This window comes from Heterodontus francisci, chromosome 8 (assembly GCF_036365525.1).
Source record: "Heterodontus francisci isolate sHetFra1 chromosome 8, sHetFra1.hap1, whole genome shotgun sequence".
In the NCBI taxonomy this organism is placed as follows: Eukaryota; Metazoa; Chordata; class Chondrichthyes; order Heterodontiformes; family Heterodontidae; genus Heterodontus; species Heterodontus francisci.
The window spans coordinates 24,439,931-24,453,831 of record NC_090378.1 but is presented as its reverse complement, the minus strand read 5'-3'; the positions used below and the strand labels follow the sequence as shown (position 1 = coordinate 24,453,831).

At 44.0% G+C, this 13,901-nt stretch overlaps 1 protein-coding gene across 1 annotated transcript in view; it reads left to right on the top strand.

Annotated features, from left to right (window-relative positions):
- The first annotated feature begins 5,265 nt into the window (after positions 1-5,265).
- The window catches only part of bcar3 (BCAR3 adaptor protein, NSP family member), a 112,421-nt gene continuing 103,785 nt past the window's right edge, over positions 5,266-13,901 (top strand). Inside the window, exons 1-2 of the mRNA XM_068036812.1 lie at positions 5,266-5,440; positions 9,730-10,054. Coding sequence (XP_067892913.1) covers positions 9,738-10,054 — 317 coding nt within the window. The 5' untranslated portion in view covers positions 5,266-5,440; positions 9,730-9,737. The remainder of the gene's footprint in view (positions 5,441-9,729; positions 10,055-13,901) is intronic.

The following is a 13,901-nucleotide window of genomic DNA, read 5'->3' as shown; positions in this document are numbered from 1 at the left end:
CAAATCAGGAGCAGGAGTAGGCCATTTGGCCCCTTGAACCTGCTCCGCTATTTGATAAGATTATGGCTGATCTGATCGTGGCCTCAAATCTACTTTCCTGTCTACCCCCTATACCCTAAGACTCCCTTGTCAATCAAGAATCTATCTAACTCAGTCTTAAAAATATTCAATGACCCAGCCTCCATGCCACTGCTCTCTGGGCAAGAGAATTCCTCAGACTAACAACCCTCTGAGAGAAAAGAAATTCTTCTCATCTCCGTCTTAAATGGGAAACCCCTAATTTTTAAACAGTTTCCTCTAGTTCTATTCTCTCCCATAAATGGAAACATCCTCTCAGCATCCCCCCTGTCAAGTCCCCTCAGGATCTTATATGTTTCAATAAGATCACCTCTCATTGCTCTAACTCTAATGGATACAGGCCCAACCTGCCCAAGCTTTCTGTCATGAGTTTCTTTGTGTTATCTTAAGCAACACAATGAGGTACATGAATAAGCTCTTCAAAGGCTTTTTTTTAATCCAGGATTTCTTGATCGTCGGCATAATGACTCACCGGATCGCTTGCTTTTCAACCATGCTTCTGTTCTATGGAGCTTTTCTCAGCCTTCTAAGGCATGTAGCTTTCTTTCACTGTTTTCAGGCACTTGTTTTAAAGTTTTTTCACTTGTTTGCTGTTTTACCCATGGTCTTCAAGCTTATAACTTTTCTTTACCACCGCTGCCACCATATCATGAGTTTCTTTGTGTTATCTTAAGCAACACAATGAGGTATGTGAATTCCAGTTCCTTGAAGATCTCTAGAAGGTTTATTAACAGCTAAATTAGTATATACAATACAGAGCAAACTATATAGTTACAACCAAGGTGGGAGAAGTGCAGTCTTTTCTAGTTCCACTTCTCCACAGGTCACAACATATATTTAAATGTTTACCCAGTTACCGATATGGCCAATCATATACTCTACTTTTTATCCCCGAACAAAATACACCAACCAGGTTTCTTCAGTCAACAACAAAATTATCAGTTTATTATAAAACATGACTTATCCAGTAAAGAAGCAAAGCATCAACACACAGATTGAAATATGAAAATTCCCTTTTTAAATATCGCCCACCCCCCCTCCCCACACAAACACACACACACCAGTTAACTGAAAAATAAAGAGATTTTCTTTTCACAGCTCATCTACAAAATAAAAAACTTTGGCCAAATACTTGTTAATTCTTGAAGAAAAAAGAGAACCGATGGAAGGATGTCAGTTGTCCCTTTTGGTCTGGTGTCCGGGTATACAGAGACAGATCACTGGGATCTTTTCTGGAGCAGCTCATTCTGGAGATGTCAAGAAGTAGTCTGGTAGGCTTTCCAGGAGAAATGTGGCATCAGTGGGTTTCAGTTATCCCGCTCTGGATTGGCAGGTTTTTCAAAAAAGTAGAGACAGAGAAGTTGATTTCTCTGGGTCTCTTAGAGAGATGCAGGAAAGATGAGCTGTGTGTTTCCCTCTTGGCAGGTTGATCTACCACTGCTTTTCAACACAGTCCACACCCCAACCAGAAAGTCAAAACAATGGGCTGAATTTTACAGCCCCCCCCCATCCCCCCACCCCCCACCGACGTCAGGGGTCATGGTGAGGGGGGGGTGAAAAATGCCTCCAGGAGAGGGTCGCCATGCACCCCGATGCTGTGAGGGCCCAGCCTGATATTGCCGGCGGTGGTGAGGCCTCGTGGTGGCCCCCCCCCTCCACATGGTGACGGAACCGCCATTAGCACAGTGGTGCAGTGGTTAGCACCGCAGCCTCACAGCTCCAGCGACCCGGGTTCAATTCTGGGTGCTGCCTGTGTGGAGTTTGCAAGTTCTCCCTGTGTCTGCGTGGGTTTTCTCCAGGTGCTCCGGTTTCCTCCCACAAGCCAAAAGACTTTCAGGTTGGTAGGTAAATTGGCCATTATAAATTGCCACTAGTATAGGTAGGTGGTAGGGAAATATAGGGACAGGTGGGGATGTGGTAGGAAAATGGGATTAGTGTAGGATTAGTATAAATGGGTGGTTGATGGTCGGCACAGACTCGGTGGGCTGAAGGGCCTGTTTCAGTGCTGTATCTCTAAACTAAACTAAACTAAATAAATGCAAATCACTGCATTAATTACCTTTACGTGCCCGCTGTCTGTCTCGGGTCAATACTCGTGCCGGTGGCCAGCACTCCTGTACCTTCGGATCCCCATCTGGGGAAACAAGGCGTAAGACTGATGGGGATGGGGGAGCAGGGAAGTTTCTCGGTGAGGGGGGGAGTGGAGTCAAACCAATATCATTGATGTAGGGGATGGTGGGAAGGATTATAGTGTAAAGATTATGTACTGGGGGGAAGGTCAAGGGGAGTGTTTTGAGGGGAGAGGGCAAGAAATTAATTTAATTGTTAATAGGGGTGGGAGAGGGGCAGAATAAATTAATTAAATTTTTTAATTAAATTTTTCTTTAAATATGTAAATTAAAAGTCAGGGCTCGAAGCCCTTTAAAGATGTGTCAGCTGACATCATTGCGAGGGATGGACAGTCCGCCCCCTCCATGTCATCGGGGGTGGGGGGGGGGCGGTGGGCTGGTTCACCCCGGCTATTTAAATGAGCCACCGCACTGAATATCGCACAGGCGGACCTCCATTGTTTTTGCCCACCATAAATTTCAGCCCAATATCTCAGAAGCAAAACCAACACCTCCCTCATAAATCTTGACATGTCACTTCTTTGTAAACATATCCCCCAAGTCATCAAGGTTTCTGTTGTTTATTGAGCTTAAGGCATGCCACAACCAGTAAAGGTTTGTTTTCAAACATGACCTTTGTAAAAAAACACATACATGGAGTCTTTTCAGTTTTCTCAAATAAACCAATGTCCATGATTCTAAAATACAAATCCTCAAAAATAATTTTTAAAAATAGAAGTACTTTCATAACAATGTACAGAACCTTTGTCCAGGGTGTTACAAAGCAGAGTGACTATGGCTTCTAGTCACATGACTACATCCTGGTACTTAGCTCATTAGCATACTGAGTTCTTAAAGGGACATCACTCTTAACGCAATACTAATACAATACTTTCCTCATAAAAAACCCCTTCATCCTAGCAATCAGTCGAGTGAACCTTCTCTGAACTACTTCTAAGGCAATTATTTCATTTCTTGGAGAGCAAAATTGTGCTCAGTACAGATGTGATCTCACCGATGACTTGTACAATTGCAGCAAATGTTCCCTACTTTTATATTCCATTACACTTGCAATAAACAGCAACATTTCATTTGCTTTCCAAATCGCTTGCTGTACCTGCATACTAACTTTTTGTGATTCATGTACCAGGACACCCAGATCCCTCTGTATTGCAGAGTTCTGCAATCTCTCACCATTTAAATAATATACTGCTTTTCTATTCTTCCTGCCAAAGTGGACAAGTTCACATTTCCCACATTATACTCTATACTTGTTAAGCCGGCTCCACCATTCAATAAGATCATGGCTGATCTGACGTCTGAACTCCACTTTCCTACCCTATCCCCATATCCCTTAATTCCCTTAGTGCCTGAAAAAATCTATCAGTTTCAGTGTTGAAAGTACTCAAAGACTGAGCATCCACAGCTCTCCAAAGATTCACAACACTCTTGTCAATAGTATGAGATTGCTGGCCATCATTAGTCTGGTCCAGTAAATTATCAGCTCGGGGTTATCCTCTGAGCACCTGAGAAACAGGCAGCTGATGATTTTTTTTTTGCCCATCTTTCCTCGACCTATTTTCCCATGGTTCTATGTTGCAATTCATCACCAATTTTAACATTGCAGTTTGTATATTTCCAACCTGCTGCCAGTGCTAGGCCAGTTAATCCGAGTGGCTTATTCTCCTCCCACCCCAAAGGTGTATACTCTCACAGACAGCAGGCAAGCAGTCAAGCATGAACCTAGATAGTGAAGCCCTGAAAATCACTCAGGATTATACCAATCTCCTGCCTAAACCCCCAGGGAAAGAACGTAGGTGGTTATTTAGGCCTTTTCCCTGGGGCAGTTAGCCGAGTCTCCCTCTGGAGTTCTCTGGGAAACCCTTGGTGGAATTTCAGGGCCATGATGTCAGGGGGCCATTTTGCGATGTGGGCCATTCTAGTTGAGTCTGATACTGTCTCACCCAATTTCCAGTTATCGGCAGGAATCACTGAGTAGCAGGATGAACCCTGGCCAATTGCCCCCTCCCTGAGACCCAGAGACATAGAGGGCAGTTGTAACCCTGTTGCTGCTTTGACTCAGATTGGTGAACTAATCCCAGACTGGGAATTGAACCTGGAACTTTCCTGTTCTGCATGACTCAATACGACACTGGGCAATGCCTTCACTAACTAAGCCTTCAGGAAGCATGAATGGTTGCCAAAGAGAGTGGGGTCAGGCCAGATGGTGCAGAATCAATGGGCTGATTGGCCTTGAACTGTGCTGTGTCATTTGATGTTTCTGGATGATATTATGTCTTTGGTTTATAGTGTCAGCGTAACGCGGCACAGTGTTGCTTATTTCTGTTTTTCTTTAAATGTTTTAATTCTATAAAAGTGGGGAAAACAGAACAAGGAGCAAAGATTTCAACAGGTCAATTTCTTTCTAAGAAAAAATACAAGTACCAGCGGGGAATAAAGTTCTCTTCACAACATAGATCCGGAAATGGGCGGTTGATATTGAGAGTGGTTTCATATCCAGAATTGCATTTAAAAAAAACACAACAGTTGGGACCGAACTTGCCTTCTGCGACCAGCACCTTGGGGCGTTTTTCTATGTTAAAGTTCTATATAAGTACAAGGTGCTGTTGGTGGGCACCAAAAGATATGGATTGTCTAATTGACTCAAAGAATAATATCATTTATAGTTCGAAGTTTCTTTAGCTAATTAGACTTTATAACATTTGTGGTGCCTCCTTAAAAGTGGTGGGGATGCACTTGTGGAGCCTTCTGTAAGTGCCACGAGGTCAACCTTTATTGGTTTTATCAAAACAGGCAGGGCCCTAATTGCTTGTGGAATGGTGCGGTACGGTTTGAGTAAGTTGAATGACATGCTGATGGCTTTATAGTGATTGCTGGTCAGATGTGCAGCTCTGACTGGCTTCCTCAGTGCCCACACAGGGGTGTGGCTGGGAAACAGTAGATCATTCGTCAGTGCAGTGCCGCTTCGAAGTGCGTGCTTTACACCAGCAGCAACAGCAGCAGATGCAGCATTTTGGGACTGGGACTGGGACTGTGCGGACGGAGGGGTGAAGGGGTGCTTTTAAAAAAAAAGGAAGCAAAACTTCACAAATAATTCTTCAGTGCTTTGATGTGTAATCTGGCAGAGAGCCCGAGGCTCAGCTTGCTGTGTGCACACAGCTCAGTTGTGTGAAAGAGACTGGATTCAGTGTGTGGCGTTCCATTGAAAAAAAAACCCTCATCATTTATTGGAGGTAGGTAGATATTGGCTCTCAAGTTAGCTGCTGTTGAAAGCTCCTGTTAACTTTGTGTCCCACTGTCTTTGCCATGAAGAACCCATCTGTTTTCTCTTTAGACAGTTCAGTAAAAGCACATTGTGCAGGAGTTGTGAGCTGTTGAGAGATGATAGCTTAAAGGTTGCTACTTTAAGGCACAAATGTTTTCATTTTGAGTGGTGTTTCCTTCTTATTAGATATTGTGTTCTAGCACATATTTTCTTTTGTGTACCTCGATGTGACCATTATTTACTGGCTTAACTTGTGAATGTTTCAACGTATCGTGGAGTCTTGTCCTGTATTTTTGTCCTGGGGTCGCTGTTTCTGCCATCAACATTCGGTAAAAGATAATAATGATTGTCAGTGACTTTGATGTGAGGTGCCCTATGGTGATAATTGTTAGCTGTATCCTTTATCCCAGTGAAGGTCATGGTTCATCTTAATGTCCTATGTTCATGGCCGTGTGGACATGTGGCTGAGTAAATGATTGTCTAATGTTTAAAGAGCGCACAAACTTGTCAGGATTTGAATTTCTGTCGCTGTGAAATGCTGAACATTATATGAAACACTTTTGTGCGACAAGTGTTTATTGCCTCACTTGCATTGTCACTGAGGCACTCCGCTGGACAGTACTGCTGGGAATCTCTCACGCATCTGGCTCAGAGGAGTACTGTATTTAAATCGACTGGGGCATCTCAGCTATCCAGTCCCACCGATGATTTTTTCTTTAAGCTTTACACTTAATGCTTTCCTTCGGTGGCAGAGGAAGCAGACTGAGCTGCTTGTGGATTGTTGCAAGATGTCTAGGTGATTTTATTTTTTAATATACTGTAGACACACTGAGCATCTTGAGAAACCTTCTGGAAGGAGCTGATTTTAGAAATAAATGCCAGTGGAGTATTAGAGTTTGAAAGACATTTTTCTCCAGTTAAGTACGAAAAAGCAGCAGCGTAGGTTGCAGTGTGACACTATACAAAACATTGTTCGCCTAAGCATTGTTCTGTGCAGAATGAATTGCCTTTTTGTAACGGTTCTTTGTGTGGGTTAAAGTGCCCTAGAGTCTGAAGTTTGTCTTGAGCTCATAAAATGGTGGCAATTTGTCTGCCAGTTTCAACTAAGCTTATCTGGGATTTGCTTTAAGGTTGTGGTGAAGGTTTGGTCCATTTCCCATCTGTAATGATAAAAATCTGCTCCAGAACTTTAAATAGCAGCAAAAAAAACTGTTGATCTGTGCATGATGTTGATTATGTCAGCAAATTAGATGCAAATTTGGTGTAGATTGAATGTCAGCTGAGTTTTGTAAGCCACAAGTCTGTGATTTATTTTTTTAAAAGCTTGCTATAGTGTTGGAAAGATAAACATGGTTAGGTAATGTAACCAAAAGATAGATTCAAGAAATGCTTTTTAAGAACAGATTAGTTTGCTAGATGAAGTGGCCCCAACATGATTCTGTTTGGCTTTTAATTTCTCAGAAGGACAAGAAGTTGCTTTGATATTGATGCTGGTTGAGATCAGATTCCAGGAGACCTGATCCAGCCTTTTCCAACACTAATTCCAGTTCCCTTATCCTAGCAGTAGGATCACAGATCCTTAATGTACGATTCTGCCACTGGAATAGCTGAGCCGATGTAACAGTGTCAACTGCTGGGAGATAACTCTGTGTCCCGAGAATCCGACCAATGCGAGCAGCTGTATAAAGACAACTAAAGAAGCCATGAAATTTGCCAGCATTCAGTGGGTGGGTGCAACCCACTATCTGATGAGGTGGCGCTGGGCCTCATAATCCAGGAAGATCCCAGGGTTGATTCCTAGTCTGTGCTCAATTTGCCTATCATAGTTGGGGCAGCATTGAATGAGCTGTCCTCCATAAAAGCTGTTGAAGCTGGGGGTGGGGTCAAATGAAAATTTCAAAACTGTGATTGATAATTTTTTGTGGTGTAAGGAAAATGGAACTAAGGCAGGTAAACGGAATTAAGATGCAGATATTCTAAGTGAATGGTGGAACAGGCTCGAGGGACTGAATGGCCTACTCCACTTCCAATGTCCAGTTGGTTTCCACACCCTTGGGTGTGAAGGAAGGAAAGTTAATGGCGTATCCCACTCCTGATCGCTAGGGTAAGTGATTTGTTATTAACTCTAATCTGCTCAGACACCAGCAGTAGCTTCATCGCTACTGCAACAATTAATCCAAAGTCATGGTGTTCTAACAGCTAATTCATGTCACACATGTTAAATGTTGAAAGCGAGGGGATTTGTTGCAGATCGTCTCCTCGCGTCAAATCACTTCCTCTACTGATCATTGCTAAGTACGGATGTGCAGCGTCAGGTTTGACTGTGCCGGCTTCACAGTTAATTAGCCTGCTGTTCGAAATTATCTGGATTCACATGTGAAAAGTAATTGCTTAGGCATGATTACCAGAAATCTTAGCACAATGTTCACATTCTCAGTGCCCTTGCATAAATATACAGGCACTGGTGGGTGGAGATTGAGTGATGATTTGAGCGAGATAGCCAGCTGGGTGTAAATGTAAATGACTGTCATGTTATCTGCTCTCCTGTTGCAGCCAAGTGTGTAATTTGCCTTGGACTTTGCAGCACTCTCCTGTGCCGACCTTGTCTGGACAAGTGAGATCTCACGACAACCACAGTGGAGGGTTCATCATGATCTCCCGCCTCTACACTTTCCACCATTGGTTCCAGCCTTTCCCAATTTCCCAAGCTAATATGCAAGCAAACAGACTGGTTGGTCCCAATATTTACTGGGATGTGGTTTCGGAATGAGAGTGGGGGAAGAGTTATGGTTGGGAAGCCCGGAGGCATGGACGTCCATGAATGTAATGGAGTTTGAACTCCAGGGTGTGTTTGATTTCTTTTTCCAGGTTTCCCACCCGATAGGCGACCTGATTGACGGACTTGGTGGCTGTCGGGTGGGGAAACTCAGCGACATTTCACCATAGCCCAGGAGCAGGTAGGTTTGGTGGTGGTGGGGAGGGCGAGATTACGGTGGAGGGGTGGGTAGAGCGTGGTTGGAGGATCTCAGTGATTGCGGGGTAGGTCACCGAAGATGGGGGGAGGGATGGGGCTATTCGGTGGTTGAGGGTTGGGTAGGTTTGGTGACCGTCGGGGAGATTGGGGTCGGACAGATTGCAGAGGGCAGCGGGCAGGGTGGTGGGGGGGGGGTTGCTGATGTAGGTTTACACCGTTAGTTTATTGGGCTGGAGGAAACACTCCTGCTTTTCCTGGCCCACATGCAGTGCTGTAAAGGCACTTACCTGCTGAATCCAGCCTATCTCACCTCCTTTTACCTTTTGGGTTTTCCAGGGTCTGGGAAACCACCTCAGCAAACCTGGCTGACAGCAGTTAAAAATAGAAAGAAATGTTAAAATGGAGGCAAGGAACCTCCTTAAAGGGTCTCAACAACTGATCTGCCTTCTGAGAGTGGATTGGTTGCCTGCCCCCGATCCCACCCCTGTTAAAACCAGAAGTGGCCATTTCCAAGTTTGGATTTGAAATTTTTAACGTTTTCACTTCCCACGTGACCCAAACCTGCCTGTTTTGGGGGGGTTTAAATTACTCCTTTTGTTACCTGATTGGATCATTCTTGGCTGTCAGCCAAGCAGCCCTTCCCCCACCTCCCCCAGTCCAATATTTATATAAACCAATAAATGAAAGTATTCAAAGAAAATGAAACAAACACACAATTTTGTTTAATTGCCCTCTGATTTTTCTGCTGGGTTGCTTCCAACAGTGTTGGGGAGATTCATCGTTCATTGCTGGAGATACCAGGACTGTCCCAATAGGATTGGCACACTACTACAAACCCTTGCTGTTGAGATGCTCATGTCAATGATGGCCAATTGGACGAGGTGTCAAAGGACAAACTGTACCCATGGAACCTCAGTTGGGAAGGGGAACAAAGTGTAGGAGAGTGTTTTTTTCAAAAAATATTTGCATTGAATGGATTGAGCAGCAGCACAAAGGGAGCGTTCAATTGTGGCCTAACCCCAACGACCAAGAGTAGTCTGCAGAGTGGAACCAAATTGTCACAGTCATATCAGTCCTTTCTGAAGCCCTACTCAAATCAGATTTTCAGAAATTGTCAGACCTTTTAAGTTACTAAAAGATCATTTGTAGAGTGAGCTGTTATTCATTGCTGTTAGTTATCACTAATGGACTTTAATTAGCATGAAGTCTTAAAAGCTTCTTCTGTGCAATGATTAACCGGTGCCTGATTTGTTAATGGTGTCTGTTTGTCTTTCTAATTGCAGAACTGAAGATGATGGCCGCAGGAAAGTATGCAAGCTTACCTCGCAAGATCCACACTGGCCGTAAGTGTTCACTTGGATCTTCAATGGAGATGCTCAACACTGGAGACCTTCTCACCAGTCAGCATTCCAGCTCGCTCCAGAGTATTTCTATCCATGGCACACTCCCAAGAAAGAAAAACGGGAAGGTGTCCATCATACCTTGTGGCACGTACAGTCCCACAGAAAATCCACCCCAGTCCCTACCGACCCGTTTGCGTAAAACGTCTTTGTCTTATGATGTCATCGAGGAGCACCCATTACAAGAGGTCAAGGAATTCCATTCCAGGTAACTGATTAGTTACATCAATAGGCTCAGGGTGGATGGGGAGTGACTCAAACTGGCTGTGATGGTGGGAACAACAAGGTGAGTCCAAGAAGGATCACCACTCATCACTTCTGAATGAAGATGCTTGCAAACACTTCATCCTTATCATCTCCACTCACACGCTGGACTCCATCATTGTTGAGATGTTAATGGACCCTCCTTTTACCCTTTGATTTATGAATTATAACCTGCACATAAACTCTCTGGAGTTAGTTTGGTGGGGCGTGACCCTACAGGAACAGTGTGTGCATTTCATACCAGGGACTTTTTTTTTCCTTTTATGGGGCGTGGACGGCGCTGGCAAGGCCAGCATTTGTTGCCCATCCTTAATTGCCCTTGACAACTGAGTGGCCATTTCAGAGGGCAGTTGAGAGTCAACCACATTGCTATGAATCTGCAGTTACATGTAGGCCAGATAATAATGGTAGATTTCCTTCCCTAAAGGAACATGAGTGAACCAGATGGGTTTTATGACAATCAATGATAGTTTCATGGCTCCGTTACTGAAACTAGCTTTCAATCCCCAAACTAATTAATTGAATTTAAATTCCACCAGTTACTATAGTGGGATTTGAACCCGTGTCCCCAGGGCATTAGACTGGACCTGTGGATTACTAGTTCAGTGATATTACCACTGCACCACTGTCTCCCCAACGTAGAGACTGTTAAACACAAAGATGGGTTTCTGCACGTGCCAGATATGCAGCTGACCAAAGAAAAAAATGTTTCACACTGGCCTTTCTCTCCATATCTCATTTTATCCTACTTTGTAGCAGTCTGCAGCATGCCCCATTCCTTGAAGAAATAAGGTGGGCCCTGTCCTGGGGCACTAGCAGTGCAACTGCTGAACCATCAGTAGGGTGCGGAGAAGGGTGTGTCATAGGTTAATACACTCTCTGCAACCTTCAGCAATTGACTAGACAGGTAACAGTGAAGACTATTGTTATGACCGAGGCAAGAGAGGAGTGCACTGTTAATTCAGTCCCACTTCTCCACAGGTCGCAACATATTGTTTTAAATTTCCCCACTTATCGATACAGTCAATCATATACTCTTATTTTTCCCAGAATAGAACACACTAACCAGGTTTCTTTAATGAACAACAAAATTAACAGTTTATTATAAAACAAGTCTTAACTAGTAATGAATTAAAACACAGATTAAAATTTTTCAAATCCCAACATTATATTTTAGAGTCCCTTTTTTTCACCTTAGCATCCATATTCACGCACACACACATATATGTATACCGGTTAACAAAAAATAACAAGAGATTTTTGGATCAGAGCTCTGTTACAGATAAAAAAGCCCCCGGGCAGATCTCTTGCCCACACCTGAAGAAAACAACAGATAAAACACACTGCACCAAAACTGGTGTCCAGTCCAACCTCCGAGCACATGCAGACAGGCCACCAAGATCCCCCTAGAACAGTTCTTTTCAGGCAGCACCGAGAAGCAACCCTAGCAGGCCCTCCTCAAAGGCAGGAGACGAGGTGAATCGACACAGTGGACTTCACAGGGTCATTTATGAAATTGCTGGAAAGCGAGCTGGGTTGTAGTCTTTTCTCCTTCCTTGACACTTTAGCAGACTTGACTCTATCTCCTTCCAGAAGGTAAAACAAACACATACTGGGGTGGAATGACAAAATCAATGGCGGTCCGCTTGTCGTGAAGCCGCCGTGGTATTCAGCACGGCGGCTCATTTAAATGGCCGGGGCGGACCACCCACCCCGATGATGTGGAGGGGGCGGGCTGTCTGTCCCCAGCAATGGTGTCAGCAGCCTTTGCACAGGCGCTGACGCCATTTTTAAAGGACTTCAATCCCTTCCATTTAATTTAAATATTTAAAGAAAGAGGTTACAAAAAGTTTTATAAACTTTTAATTTGTCCCTCTCTCACCCCCCAAAAACCATGCAATTAATTTCTTGCCCGCTCCCTCTGCCAAAACACTTCCCTTGTCCACCTGACCTTCCCCCCACCCACAAGTACATAAACTTTAAACTCTAACCCTTCCCACCATCCCTTAAAGCAGTGATATTAGTTTGACCCTGCACCCCCCCACCACTGCACTGTGAAACTTACCTGCCCCCCCCCCTTCCCACCACTGTTCTGCCTTGGTTCCCCAGACGGGGATCCGAAGGCGTGGGAGTGCCGGCCACCGGCACCAATATCGCAGCGGGACGGAAGACGGAGGCACAGGTCTGATTAATTAATTAATTTTTATGGATTTAAATATGTTAATGAGTGTCACGTCGCCAAGCAGCGGAGGGGCCGCCACGAGGCCTCGCTGCCTCCGGCAATATCGGGCCAGCTCTTCCTGTCGTCGAGGCCCATGGCGGGCCTCTGCCGGAGGCATTCTCCAGCCCTCCCCCCCGCCGTGACCCCCGACATCGGGAGGCTCTGTAAAATTCAGCACACTGACTCACAACCAAAAAGCTTGTCAGTTTTCTGCCCATCCCAGGTGCTCTGCTACTACTGGGCTTATCCAATCAAAGGAGCGCTTGTCACTTCTCTGCCCCTGTTACCAGGGTTTCTGTTCCATCTTTAACTTGAGTCATGTGACAACCAATAACATTTTTGCCAATTCAGCTCCCTTAGTGTCCTCTTGTTTAAAAAAAACCTGAACCAACATTTATTCAGTTTAACTATAAATTCCTTTAAAAAATATTTTTAACAAAAAACAGAATCACTTTCATAACACTATCCAAACTGAATCTGATCCCACTAACTTTACTCCATCCCTGCCACGTGTGTCCTTTTCACCTGTTAGTGGCTTCTTGTCCTGAATAAAAGAGATTTATTTCAATAAATTAGGCAGGACACAATTTGGTTCATTTGTTTTTAATATTTTGAGTCAAACACAGTTGTGTTTTGCATTATAGTTAGTGTTAACCCATCAGTTGACTTAGCTCTATATGCTAGGTTGGCATTAAATAGTCTTGTGAAGGTTCTGGAGGCACCTTGATAAGAAGCATTTGTATTTCTCGACCACTGTTCAAAGTCTAGCCAGGTTGTTAAAATCATTAAGCATATTTCCAATGTACATTTGCCTTGTGGAAACCACCCTATATAAACCCTGGGCCTAGAGCCCGAGAAGGTTGTAAGTATAGAAGATTAAGAGGTGATCTAATTCAGGTGTTTACGAGGGTGAGTTGTAGGAATCAGTATCTAATCACCTCCACTGCAAATGGATGTGTTGACATGGGGAGAGAATAGGATTGGACCTTTCTGGAACACTTTCTCTCTGTTTCCCCAGTGATCGAATGACCTACCCACATTCACGACATAAGCCCACACATGAGGAGTATCAAGGTGTGAGCGATTGAGAAGCGTGTACCTGGTGTCTGCAGAAATGTATCTCAATACCAGCCACTGTCTTCAGGAGAGAAATGTGGATAAAAAATGTTCTAAAAATGTCATTTGCTTGTATTTTTTCTTATCTTGATTTTTCCATTTGCATCTTCTAACTTTGAGCCGTCAGTATGAGTAAGCTGTGTGCTTACTTTTGCTGGAGCTTATCAATAGCTGAACCTTGGTTAAGATGGAATAGCTTGTTTAGGGGTGTTTACACATATCTCTGACACTGGCAGGTTCTTGCAGGTTGCATGCATTGTGCAATGATCTACTTGGAAAATCTTGTTTCCAATGTTTATATGGAAAGAGCATTTAAATACCACATGATAAAGACCAATAAAAGTACATGGTCAAGGCTGACATATTATCACATAGGCAGGAATTTAATGCCCCCCCACCCCCGCGATCGAGCTGATGGTGGGAGGGAGCTGTAAAGTTTAGTAGGGGATGGGGA